The sequence below is a fragment of the Malaclemys terrapin genome, chromosome 17 (genome assembly GCF_027887155.1).
Source record: "Malaclemys terrapin pileata isolate rMalTer1 chromosome 17, rMalTer1.hap1, whole genome shotgun sequence".
Taxonomy (NCBI): domain Eukaryota; kingdom Metazoa; phylum Chordata; order Testudines; family Emydidae; genus Malaclemys; species Malaclemys terrapin.
In genome coordinates, this window is record NC_071521.1 from 13,229,001 (window position 1) to 13,242,598 (window position 13,598).

General features: G+C 38.0%; 1 protein-coding gene across 8 annotated transcripts in view; it reads right to left on the minus strand.

Annotated features, from left to right (window-relative positions):
- Positions 1 to 11,735, minus strand: part of SPTAN1 (spectrin alpha, non-erythrocytic 1) — a 72,319-nt gene extending 60,584 nt beyond the window's left edge. For 7 of the 8 annotated variants that reach the window (XM_054007511.1, XM_054007510.1, XM_054007507.1 and 4 more), the window contains exons 1-4: positions 9,463 to 9,543; positions 8,167 to 8,214; positions 2,040 to 2,279; positions 1,301 to 1,426 (exon numbers count right to left, since the gene is read on the minus strand). In XM_054007511.1, the coding sequence (XP_053863486.1) occupies positions 1,301 to 1,426; positions 2,040 to 2,279; positions 8,167 to 8,196 (396 nt within the window). In that variant the 5' untranslated portion in view covers positions 8,197 to 8,214; positions 9,463 to 9,543. Of the gene's footprint in view, positions 1 to 1,300; positions 1,427 to 2,039; positions 2,280 to 8,166; positions 8,215 to 9,462; positions 9,544 to 11,649 lie in introns of those variants that run through there. The other variant, XM_054007506.1, reaches the window with a different exon arrangement.
- Positions 11,736 to 13,598: the final 1,863 nt, after the last annotated feature.

Consider the following 13,598-nt stretch of genomic DNA (forward strand, 5'->3'; position numbering starts at 1 on the left):
AAACAAACACATACACACACATTGCAAAACAGGAAAACAGCTGTTTCACTCATCATTTATAACGCTATGCACATTGAGATTTGTAACATGAAAGGCAAGTTAGAGGAGCTTTCAGAGATCTAACATGGACACATACTTATTAAAGGTATTTAATAGGCTCAGTTATGGAGGTTTACAGGAGAGAAGGAGCTCACACTAGGTAAATCTCTAACATTGTCCAACAGCACGCTGCAAACCATCAAAGAGGAAGAAAGAGGCATTCGAAGAGAAAGTGACAGCAGCATTCCACAGTCAAAGATTCACCTACTCGTATATGGAGCCCAACTTGAGTAGCAGTTACTATTGGGCGCTGTGCAGTCCTGTATGGCGTGAAAGACTAAACCATTGACAGACAGGTTACCATTCCAAACAGAATACAAATTAAAGTTTACATTGATCACCATGTAGCAGGATTTTCTATATTTTTAAAGGAATTAGACCACTTATTTGAAAAGTAATTTCTTACTTTTGTTAAGGATAAATTACAAGACCAAAATATCCTTATGCAATGAGATGGCTATGGCTAATATGCATAATTTATAAAAAATGCTCTAAAATAACGACACAAAGAGGTCATTCCGCCTCTGTAAGACTCCACCCTTAACTCAGCTGTATATTAGAAATGTAATAAATACAATTAATCGGTAAATTTGATAACTGTGAAAAGAAGGTCCCTTGGCTCTAAAAGGTAAAGCTCTTCAAAAAGAGGAGAAATCAGTGACTTTTTAAGAAGTGACAAAAGAAGAGCTTTAAAATATTTGAAAAACTTATTTGTTCTGTTAAAGAGTTGTGCATCATTGATGTCTGCAAACTAGTTATCAATTTGCCTAATTGATATGTATACTTAATCAAGACCTGGAAAAGTGGATTTATACCCCCCCCCCCCACACACACACACACCAAATAATCCTTTAAAAAAAAAAAAAAATGGATGAGTGTAAAGTAAGAGCAGTAGCTTAGTAAAAACCGGTAAAGCATAGTCAGGAGTAAGCTAGAATAAGAAACGAGAATAGATAAAAGAATGAGTAAAAGAAAAGCACTGATAGAGGGTTCAAAGAAAACTGGTTTAATAATAATCCAGAATTTGTCAAAATGTGTAGCTAATATAGCATAGCAACAAGTGTTTTAAAAATAGACTTGGTGCTGCGATACACAGTTTGGGAGATTTGGAATGAAGAAAAGGTTTTAGAAAAAGGAGATAAAAGTGCCTATTTACACTGAAGAAAAAAACTTGTAGAAAACAAAGATTTCTAACACTCACTCTTATAGTTTCAGATGCAAAATGCCCTTCATTAATCATCTGGTTTCCAGTCTCATCCAGTTTAATGATAGCCCCTGAATTGGCCTGCACCTCAGCTTCAAAGGCTTGGTGTTTCTGCAGTTTCCCCTGTAAGTAAAACATTAAAGATGAGGACTAAAATCTGAGGAGCTGCCTTCTTCCACATCCCCCCCTAAACACCAGTACATTTATTACACTTGTAGTAGCATTCACATACAGTAAAACAGCACATTTGAAATAATAGTTGTACCATAAGTTTCATGGGTGGATTCAAACATCTCAATTTTAGTTGTTTTATTTTTGTTTGCTCGTGTGCTGCAGAGTGTTCAAACACTTTGAAGGTAATCCCTCCCACACAGCATAATTTTCTGCAGACGTAATTTTTATGGGAATAATAAGAATTTACCCAAATCTACTCACATAACTGAAGTGTCCAATGGATTCTGGAAATAAAAAGGCTGTATTGACATTCCATTCTTTTAAGGGCCAACAAGGTTTCAGTGACTAATCCATTATTACAACACTTCATTAACAGTGGATCAACTTAGAAACCAGTTTACTGAAGAAAGCTTTGTAGATGTTTGTTTCCAGCTCCTTTTATCACACTATATTTCAGCTACACTTTTATGTTTGTTGTATTTATTCCACAGATGAAACCTGGTATGCTTGGAGGCTAATAGTGCCGGGGTGGAAAGGTGGGGGAGACAGAAATAGGACTTGCCTGTAAATTGGTTGGGTCTTTGTAATTCTCATCAGATGCAATCTGGAGTTTCTCCTGGATCCATTTTTCCAGCTCATCTGCATCACGCTGGAAAAACTGGAATCGATAGGAATCTTCAAGCTTTTGGCGTCTCAGAGTAGACAGTTCCTTGAACCTGTGGTATCGGTCCAAAACTTGCTGGCGCCTCTCCTGGATATCCTCTGCCGTTTCCAGCACTTTTACACCACTTGGATCCATTTTCTGAAAGTCAAAAAACATCAATTAAGAACTTTGCTTCTGACATGAAACAAAGCCAAATATGCAAAAATCTGAGTAAGGAAAGTTTGTTTTTAGTCTCACACATGGTTTACTTACAGACCTAGTGTTTCCTGTATAAAGAAACCCTTCTAGCAAGAAAGCATTAGAAGGGAAATGCCCATGAAAAGACTGAACAACCACTTGTTTCTTAAAAGTCTGGATGGGAGATCAAAGAAAACCCAACAATATAAATGACATCCACCACAAAAGTACCATGCTAGTATCTGGTAGAAATAGAATACCAGAGCTAAGTACACGGGAAAAAAAGAAGAAAAACTGCCCTATTTCTACTGTAAAAATGTTTAAAATCTTAGGGTTGTTTATTTAAAAAAATGCTTATATTAACAAAGACAAACAATATTACTGCTTTTTACAGAAAGGCTAAACGGCCCTATTTATGTTATCCTCATTCTCTTACACAAAGAAACTTGTAAAACAAAACTTTCTATTTTACATAAAACTTTAAAACCCAGTATACAGTAAGTTTACATTATACTTCACAGATGTCAACTTTTGGGGGAGGAAGAGAAATGGTAGGATTTAATCATTAATTATCCTTTTTTTGCAAAAGGACTGCAATCAAGATATGCAGCAAAGAACATATTTTGAAAATCATTTTTATTACAGGCAGTGCAAAGAATAAATATTGCACTCCTGCAGCCACTTTCCATTAAAGGTTTCACCCACTTCTAGTTTCTTTGTAGCTTCATCAAAATTTAAATGTAAAGAGGGAGCCTGATCCTCCAATACCAAAAGTTCTGATGGCACAGAAGTATTAAGGATAAATGGGACCTAAAATAAAATTCTGTTCATTACAGTCAGTGACATTAAGATCTAATACACTTAAACATTTATCCAATCAGTGACCATCCCAGAGATTTTTGCAATGAATATTTTGTGCTTATAAAATAAAATAATTTTTCAGGTTTCACAGTTACAGGCAAATTCTCACCTTAATGTGCAGTTATTTACATGTACATCTCCTTGTATTGCCAATCATGTAAATCCTACATATATCAAGATGGAAACACAGTCCATGCATCACTCTTATGAAAAAAGTAATGAAAAATCACATATAGGGAAAGACAGGCGATCGCTGTTGAATGAGGAATTGTTATTTAGTCTCTACCCAGCTATATGTCTAAATCAGAAATGCATCTGAGTATGATTTCATGCAAAATTCCACAGGTGGGAAAAATATATATTACAGACATATTTCCTCTTCAGATTACAGGCACTTGGAAAGGGACCATCCGATAGAGAGGAACACATGGGGGCGAATTCAAACATTCCAAAGCTCTCTTCCAGCACAGTCACACCCTGCTGTAAAACAGCCATTTCAGCAGCAGTTGTTACACTTGTGAACTCTGAGGCCCCGCTGCATTGCGGCAGTTAAAGTGAGGGGACGGAAATACTGCTATGCTTTAATTTTTTAAGTAATAAAAATGGGTGTTTCACCCATTACTTTCCAAGAAAGCTAGCACATGAAAAAGTCTGCATGCACTATATTGTGCAAATATACACAAACTTCAATCTGATAAAAATGGCTATGCCTCAATCAGATTAGCATATCTGAATCTCACACAACCATAAATCCCAAATGTAATCTCAGCTCAACTACACATTAATTTTTTCTGACAAAGTATGGTAGTTGCTCTTTCTACTGAGTTTAAGCTTAGCCTTCAAGCAGGGATGACATGTTGAGAATGTAAACTATTCATTACTAAAAATGCATTTCTTGTATCCTGTTTCCTAGTTAGGATTAAATCAATTTTTAAAAAACTGCTCAAGAGGGGTGGGACTGGAGAGTGTTTTAATCCTGATTTGCACCTGCTCAACTACATCTTATCTCATTGCTGCCTATTCTGATTATTTATACTACTAGGAAAAATTAAAGTCCTGTTTTTTCATTAGACTCCAGTTTTATACTCTTTGGTTATAAGCCTACACTTCGGTACTAAAAATGCCTTCAATAGTTTATATGTATATGTAATTTAAGGTAGTTAATATCTTATTTAAAATGAGAAATATATTTTGTAATTCAATTAGTTAACTGGGTTATCTTTTTGCTGGAATTTGCAAAATAAAAGACTCTTTGTAACTACAGTAAGTAGATCAAGTCAATTGTAAAAGAAGTGCTTTGGTCTAGCAATAATGGACTGTTCTTTCCTGCAGCAGATCAGCTGACGTAAGCATGCTTCTGTTCTGCCAAAATGTTATCAGCAGTCACTGGGGAGCTCTGAGCATAAAAATCACCGATGCTGCAGAATGATGCAGTCTGCATTCAGTATTTTCATCTCAAAATTGAAGTAACCTTGTCTGGAGCCAAAGAGCAATGCATTGACCTGTTTCAATTGTATAACTAAAATGTTTCTCCCTTTCTCTATAAAGGGCTCTAACAGTATAATCAAGGAAAACTATAAAAGCAGCTTACCGTTGTTTAAAAAAATTCCACATAAACATTGTTGTAATTTAGATGTACTCAAATGACTAGAAAAACGAGGAGTCTGATGGCACCTTTAAGATTAACAGATTTATTCGGGCATAAGCTTTCGTGGATAAAAAACCCACTTCTTCAGATGCATCTGGGTTTTTTTACCCACAAAAGCTAATGCCCAAATAAATCTGTTTGTCTTTAAGGTGCCACTGGACTCCTCGTTTTTGTGGACACAGACTAACACAGCCTACCCCTCTGATACCCGACATCAAATGACTAGCTTGACACCAGATAACTCACTTCATTCTTGGTCTCTGTACTTACAGACATCACATTCCACACATTCCTGTGCTAGATGACTGAGACTGGTATAGTGCAAGACCAGCCCCTCCCGTTGCAATCTGCACTGGGCTGATAAGGTCAGACATTAGACAGAAAGTTCCAGACTGTTCAGGAAGGCTGTCTGAATTAAATAGGTTATTTTCTTCTGAAAGCCTGTCTTCTAGGATAGCTAAAACCATCAGAAAAATAGCTCCAAAGTGGCACACATCTTACTTTAAAAATGCTTTATGATCTGTCTACATTTTCCATTATTCTTAAATACTGTGCAACTATTTAAAAAGAAAACAAAAAACCTATCAATTGTCTATGAAAAGCTTGCAAGTTAATGGCTTTAAAACTACCAGTACTCTGTCTCAGATTTACTCTTAAATTTTCAATTTATAATCATAATTTGTGTTAAAAAAAAAAAAAAAAAAGAGAGAGAGAGATTGCAAAGGCCAGTGAGTGGAATGAATTTTGAAACAAAAATGTCTATTACTCTCAGACCTCTTCAAATGCACTGTATATGCCAAGGATTAGTCTTCTACAACAATTTTTTTTTTTTTTTAAAGAGGTATGCTAAGCGTTTGAATGGGAATGTTCAACTGTGGATATTTATAGACACAACAATGCAACAGTAATGTCAGCAACATCATTCAACCAGGGAAAGCAGTTGTATCTAGGTGGGTTAGCAGGAATTATAGTTGGACAATATAATAGCTGTCAGCATTTTCATTTCTAAATCATGTTTTCAGGGCTTAAAACTTGGCTGTACAATTTGTAAAGTGCTCAAATTCTGTGTACAAGATTTTAGCACAAGACCATTTTTATAATTACCCAAAGCCACCGAAACTTTAATTTTTCAAAAAAGCACCCCATATGGTGATCAGTACTTTCAGAATGTAATAAAATAGTGACCATCTCTTAAAAATAAGCACTTATAGTTTAGTATGCATATAGTGAGCATGGTGGCAGCAAGCAATATGCTTTTACTTATAGTGTCCTCCTAGTCTGACAAAACAAAACAAAAATCTTAGCAGTTCCAGATGCTTTTTTTGTATTCATATGAATTTTAAGTATTTTAATGATTTTTCATAGCTATTACATTACACGCTTTTCTTTCCTTTGGGAGGGAAGAGAAGGGGTGATACTTATTAAACAAAATCAAATATTATACATCAGTAGTAAGAATTTTACACCCCCCCCCAATTTGAATATGGAGAGAGGCAAGGTGGGTGAGGGAATATCATTTATTGGACCAAATTCTGTTGGTGAGAGAGAGAGAGAGAGAGAGAGAGAGAGAGAGAGAAATGCTTTCGAGCCACGAAGAGCTCTTCTTCAGGTCTGGGAAAAGAATTTTAATAAGTAGACATCTTATTTTCACTTGTTCCATTCAGGGCTTTCCTGAAGTTTTTAGGGAACTAGTAAGCCATATCTGAAACATTCATAAAGTTTAAACAGTTAAATACAATTTATAATGCCAATTTTGGTTTTAACCTGGTTAATATAAATTATCCAAGGTGAAAAAGTGAGAAGAATTTCTGGAAAGGAAGTATGGTGGGGCTCTTTAGGTCTCTGAAAAAAATTCTGTGCACTGATATAATGTTGGGAAGGAAGTGAAGACGACATTGCAGTATATCATATTAAAATCCTTTATGGGTTTTTTAAATTTACCCTACTATAAGAAGGGAAATTAATACCCACTCATTTAGTTTATTGTTGTTGGAAAGGATCTTTTTAAGTTCACAAAATATCAAAGCTCAAATTGAGGGTGCAATTTCAACTTTAAAACCATACTTTAGGACACTAGTAAGAAAGACCACTCAAATGCTTAGAAACTGCTGCAATACATAAGCAAAAATGGGTACGTGAAGGAAAGTGTTGCAGTAATAAATTAAAATGTCTTGGTTTCTGTCTGTTTAAAGTCAGATCATTTAAAGCTGCTGCATATTAGTACGGACTAACAGCAGAATAGGCAAAATTCAAACAGAAGAATCTAATAGTGCATTACATGGACACAAGAAATTAAAGTACAAAGGAACTGAGTAGTGAAAATGAAACTTTTATGTAGGAGTAAAACATTGGACACAGCAGTCTTCTTTAGTATGATCTCATGGTTTGTGCACTAACAACTGTAGATTTTTAAGAATGCAAGGTTTTCTTTTTAATTTTGCCACTCTAATTTGAAGATGTTATATAAAATAGCTGAATTGCACCACAGATTGCAGTTCATTAGGTACAACTCTTTAACTATGACCGCAGATCTTTAACGTAACTATCCAGAGGTCAGCAGGGATTGCACTCTGCATTGAAGCTCATGAGAAGGCAAATTATCCTGACTGCATTGCATCAAAATCTAGAAATGAAGAGTTGAGAAACAGTGTGATCCCAGCGTAAATAACCTGTTAACTTACAACTTATTTCTTAATAATATCTTGCAATCATCTTTTACTGTAACTAAGATATATAGATAGATATAAATTTATTTTATCCCATAATAGGGACTTTATATTGCTCTTATTACCCAGCTCAAGTTCTGTTCATTAATTTTATTTATTTGACCACCATTTTACAAAAACCCGCACATCAGTGGCTACCCTGCAATTATACGATTGCACAGTCTGTATCCATTGATAGAATACGAAACAACGCCAATTTTTCAGTTTACAGTAATTTACATTACACAGTACATCACAGTAGATTTTCAGATGCTGTAATCAAAAATATTTTCTTGGCCAACAGCCCTTTAAAGCAAAATAAAACTTTATAAAAGTTAATCCACAACAACAGTAGATCAGACAAAACTATGATCAGGACAGAACAATGATCACACACCATGCATCACAGGAAGGAAAAAAAATGAAGTCTGAAACAGAAAAAAATTATCATCTCCACTCCACAGAGTGCAAAAAAGCAACTGCTATATTTGTCATGCTGTATTTTACGCTCTAGAGTCTATACACATACACAGCTCTCAAAACAGGCTGTTTTTTTATACAAATAGGTCATCACTGCAACAAAGGCAGGCAAATGAAGAAACAGTGACTCCACTACATGCATTTTGTGAAATACCTGGACTTTGAGTTTACGAAACGATAACATGATGGAGGAATGTAGAGTCTAAAAGGGAGGCGGAAATCAAGGTAACATACCACTATCTACAAATGTAGTAACATAGCTCAAACAAATACTTTGACAGAATGTATATTTTGTCAAAAGTTGCAACACCTTTCTACTTCCTCTCCTCACCACATGTAATTTGGAATGATTGTTATGAAAGCTGCTGCATGCAACACAGTCCCCCCCATGCAACAATGTTAAGAATATCAATAATCAAATATAATTAAAACAATGGAGAATTGACTTAAGATGCACATAATTTTCCATTTCAAAAAATTAAATTAAAAGGAAAAAAAATTACAAGTAAGAAAAGTGATCTCACTTGGTAAGCTACACTTCCATATACAAATTCATCAGACAAGATGACTTAAAATACAGCCTCAGAAACAAACATGCTTAACAAGCAAACTTTAAATATAAATCTCCTCCAAAATACTTAAATTCACTTCCCATGTGAAATACGTGCAGTAAATAAAATCTGTGACTGAAAGTATTTTGGGGGGATTGCTGTTCAAGGAGCAGGTGGATTATTAAGTATGGCTGATACACTGAATTTTAACATCTTCAGTTCCCTGCATCCCCTAGTCTGCATTTTCCATGACTATGCTGCAATCCATGTTCCTGTACAGGGACAATTACAGTTACGTGCCTTTGTGCTTTCTGAAGCAAGTGCATATCTAGCATGGCATTATCACAGCTTAGGGTAAAACAATTACAGCAGTAAGAAGGCAGATTGCCACTGTATTTGATCCATGGCCAGCAACGGGCACATGGTGCTGGACTGCACTTGGCAGTCTATTTCAACAACATCCACAATCTGCTCCACCCCATTATTCTGGTGCCTGCTCCAGAGACAAATTGTGGGGCGGGAGAGGAGAAGGAATACTACTATATCAGGGTAAGAAGAGTCTCAGTTTAAAATTAATTGTCCCAGACTGGTGGGCATGCAAGCAATTCACACCCCAAGAATGAGTCTGATTTTATCCAAAAATATATAATAGAATAACATACAACGTTATTACACAAGTAAAATTAAGGCAACGCAGAATTTAAAAATTATTTTCATGAAGTGATGAGAGGGATAGTTTTAAAATTGACAACTCGCAATCAGAGGTGCCACCCTGTCTGAAAAGACTGAGACTGCTCTTACCTTGCTTGTGCATAGGGAAAGATGGTAAACAAGGCTTAGCCTGGGATGGGGTTAATACCACACTTAAAACTAAAATAAAATGTGTTTATTAATCTCACCAACTATGGAGCTCACAGAAGCACACCATCTATTATTTTTTATTGTTGAACCTTGGTTTGACCTTTCCAAATACAAGACTTCTGTTGCAACAGAAATGGAAATAAATTACCCTACGCGAGCACTATAACCTCTTACTTCAATGATTTGACACAGTCCAGTGGTTCCATTACTACACTTATGAACCCTTCACAATGCTGCAGAAGTCCTCCTAGTTTTCAAATCTTTTGTTTGTTCTTTTCAGAACACATTTTATAAACACACTGCTAGCTCAATGCAAATTTCACAGCAAGGCGGATTTGTTAATCGCATTAAAATGCGCAAGGCTATCCAGTGATTTTTTGTTTTAAAGAACATTTTATTCTGAACCAGTATGAAATTCTGATCCAGGCCTCTCACAATAAACAACCAATAGAATCTTCTACCACTTTGGTGTGGACAGAAACCCTTAAGGAGCATTCTTGGTTCAGGACACATTTTTATCAGAGATACAGAACCATTTTCAGGGGCTTTTTTCTGCATCCCATTCCTCACATCAACACAACTGTTTTCCTGAGCCTATTTAAATCTGAGTGGCAAATTGCTCAGTAGCCATGTATATTTTAAGATTAAAGGATTGGAAAGTACAATCATTCACTGAAAAATGAAATTAAAGAATCCTGACTAGAGAAAAAGCTACTCTAATATTACTGTTGCACACACATGGACACTTGGAATACCAAACAAAAATAAGTGTTTTAAATATTAACATAAATGATTACACTACTAAAGTATTTGTAAACTGCCAACCTATATTTCTTTTACTATACATGGATAAGCTCCATTCAAACAGAATAAACATGGCTGACATTCCCTTGATTTATCTGAAATATGTTATGATGTGTTCTGTAATTGCAGGAACAAGGTGAGAAAGCCAGGCCAAAATCCTGATTTATCTTGTAAAATGAGCCATGATCCTCCCCTTCCCCCCTTATGTCAAGCATCTGGAGTCTTGCAAAGTCACACATTTGGAAGGAGACTCAATCATTCATTTTAGGGGATTAACGTAAGGCTATTTAAAAGCCTCTTCCAGTTAGGATGAAGGATTTTGCTTTGTGTTTCAATCAAGCATTTTAAAAATCCCCTCGTGTAACAGTTAAAAGTCCAGGATTATTTAAAAAATACATTGGGGAAGAAGTTTTCCAGCCACCACCTAGAAATCCAGAATATCTCCCTCACTGTTCTGCATCTCCTGACCTTGGACAGGGGATGGGCTTGTGAAGGCTCAGGGAGGGAAGCCATTGCTGTGCAATGAACCCACTGACTGGGTTACTACCAACAGTCAGCCTCTCTGTGATCAGTTTTTCCCTCTCGAGATTTTCCCCCAAAGCTGGCGGGAGTAATTAGGCTGCTAAGCTTGCTTCAGGGGGGATGCAAATCTCCCCTGCTCTTTTTGTGGGGAGGGGGATTTGCTGGCACGGTTATTTATCAGAGTGTTTATTCGCTCCTCAGGGCAGTGAATGAAATTCCTGCTACTGCTGCTGGGAGCTACACAGGGCGGATCCGCCTCGCTCTCTTTCTCGCATACACACACAAAAATCGTCTGTTCCTCCATCCCAACAACCTCCTTCCCGCCCCGAACCCATCAGGAAAGAGTAACAGAAACGCAGCCACTCGTTACACTACTGTCGTATCCGCCCTGAGCTCGCCTCTACTCAAGCGAGCCCAGAGAGACAGGGAGAGCGTCTCCCTGCAGAGACTCTGTTAATAGCGATGACAAGAAGCGAGCCTGGGAGGAGAATGTCAAAGCTCTAAATCCATCTTTGGGAAACCGAACATTAGCAAGGTCCCCTCGGCTGTCGCGAGCGAGCTTAGGCGAGCCCCGGGGAAATGAGACCGTAAGCGGGGCGCTGGCGCTAAGCGGGAGAGCTTTCCCTGGGGAGCTTCTGCATGCACAGAAGGGACACCCACCGCTACCCCACCCATCCTCCGGTCGCCATGAGGCGAGCCTCGGGGGAAGACTGGGACACCTCAGGGCTTTACACCTGTCCCCGCAACGCCTCTATGGCCAACCGGGACTGGGAGGGGCGCTCTACTCGGGTCTCGGTCTCCGCAGGCTAAGGGCCCCAGCTGAGCTCGCCTGCAACTGGCCCACCCAGCCGCCCGCTCGGGCCGCCGAAGACAGGGCCGCCCCCCCGCTCCCGCCTCACCAAGTCTGTGTGAAGGGTCCGCCGAGGCGAGCGCAGCCCCGAGTTCTCCGCCCGTCAGACAGACTACGCGCGCGCCGCTCCTAGCTCCAGCCTTTATATAGGCCGGCCCGGATATGACGTCAACACCGCAGACTGGTCTCTAGCCACGGAACTAGGCGAATGACTCCGGACGGAACCGAAGGGAAGGCGGCCCCACCCCGCTGAGGCGGCGGCTTTCAGAGCCAGTGCACGGAAACAGCCGAGTGAAGCCGAAGGCGCCTGCCGCAGTACGGAGAAATCCGAACGGTTCCGGAAAGAGTCGAAAGGGTGGGAGAGGCAGGTGGAGGCTGGTCCGCAGGGAGCAGGGGGGAGGCTGCATTGGCTTGGCAGTGGCGCCGCGGCTTCCCACAAGCTCCGCTTTCCCTGAAGCAGGGCCCGGGTTTGCTCTCACCCGAGATGAGTTTAGGCCCTTTAATCCGAGTGACGTGAATAGATGAACATGATGAACACCGAGCGTATTGGGGGGGGAGAGGAGGCGGAAAGGTTAAAAACTGGAAATAATTGTAAAAATTGCATTCACTTTTCCATCAGTGAAACGGTTTATTTTCATTCTTTTTGTGTTAGTCACTTTCCGGTTACTGCCCAGGGAGCATTCCCGGATCCAGGTGCAAAAAAGAGCACAATATTTACATAAAAACATTTAATTTACCATAAAACACATTGAGGAAGGTTTAGATTTTTGTAATACTAAAAGCAGGCATCTTACGTTTGCATTTAATATTAAAGATAACGTAGATGGTTCCTTTCTCAAACCCCCATGCAAGGTAAAAATAACAAAGGATCACAGTTTCAAACGATGTGAGTGCTTGCACAGCTAAGAGATTTTTGCTTTTAGACAAAGATGGTGCATAGACTAACACCTAAAAAGGAAGTCTTTCTTCAATAGAAAGACTAGTATGCTGTACTTATACCCCCTAAACTATGTTGTATCGAGCATATTAAATATATGTAAAACCCCACAGAGAGCAAATATATAAATTTCCTTTCTATAAACAGAGTTTTGGGGGTTTTCTTTAATAAAAAACACAAACATACATTCTCTTTCAGCTCCTGTACAAGTTGTTAAAGCAATTAGAAAAAAATCATCTTCCACAGATATTGCATCAGAACCTATAAGACTGCAAGGGAACCATTATCTCTAAGGAAGTGCATGAGTCATAGCAATTTAAATTGGATCAGGTCCTTAATGTACAACAATCTCAGACATGAAATGTTCCCATTTACACTGTATTTGAAATGAATGTGACACATACATACTTGAAACATAAAATCCTTTAAATGCATTTGGGATTATTTAAATACATTATATTACATTCTGCATTGAGAAGATCTTTAAATACCCCGGTAAGGCAAGATGGCCAACACTCAAATTGACAGAAATGGAAAAAAAACAGTTGCAACAAAAAAATGAAACTTCACTTACATTAGACACCATTAGATACAATTATGAACTACCCTTGGAAAGGTGGTATGTATTACATTTTGGTTATGCAAATACATTAAGTGGAAGCATTTTAAAAAATACATTTATTGCTACATTTAAATATAGTTTCAAAACATCATGGCAATCCATTGCAACAGTCTTTCATAAGTAAGGCAGAAAAGCTCAACATCCTTATAGTATTTATAAAAACATGCACCTTCATCAATATCCCTAATAATACACAAAGCTTCCTGCCTTGCATATTGTCATAAAACATGACCCACACTAGAACTTACACAAAATCTGTAATATTTAACTGCAAATATTCAATATTTTGGTATCAAACAAATATCATCCAAGATGGCCACAACAGTAAGCATTAGATATTCAAGATGTAATTAAATACATTTTAGTTTGTTCATTATAGGAATGGTTGCTACGCTAAACATAGGCACAGTGAGATAAACTTTACAAGGCACTAATAGGA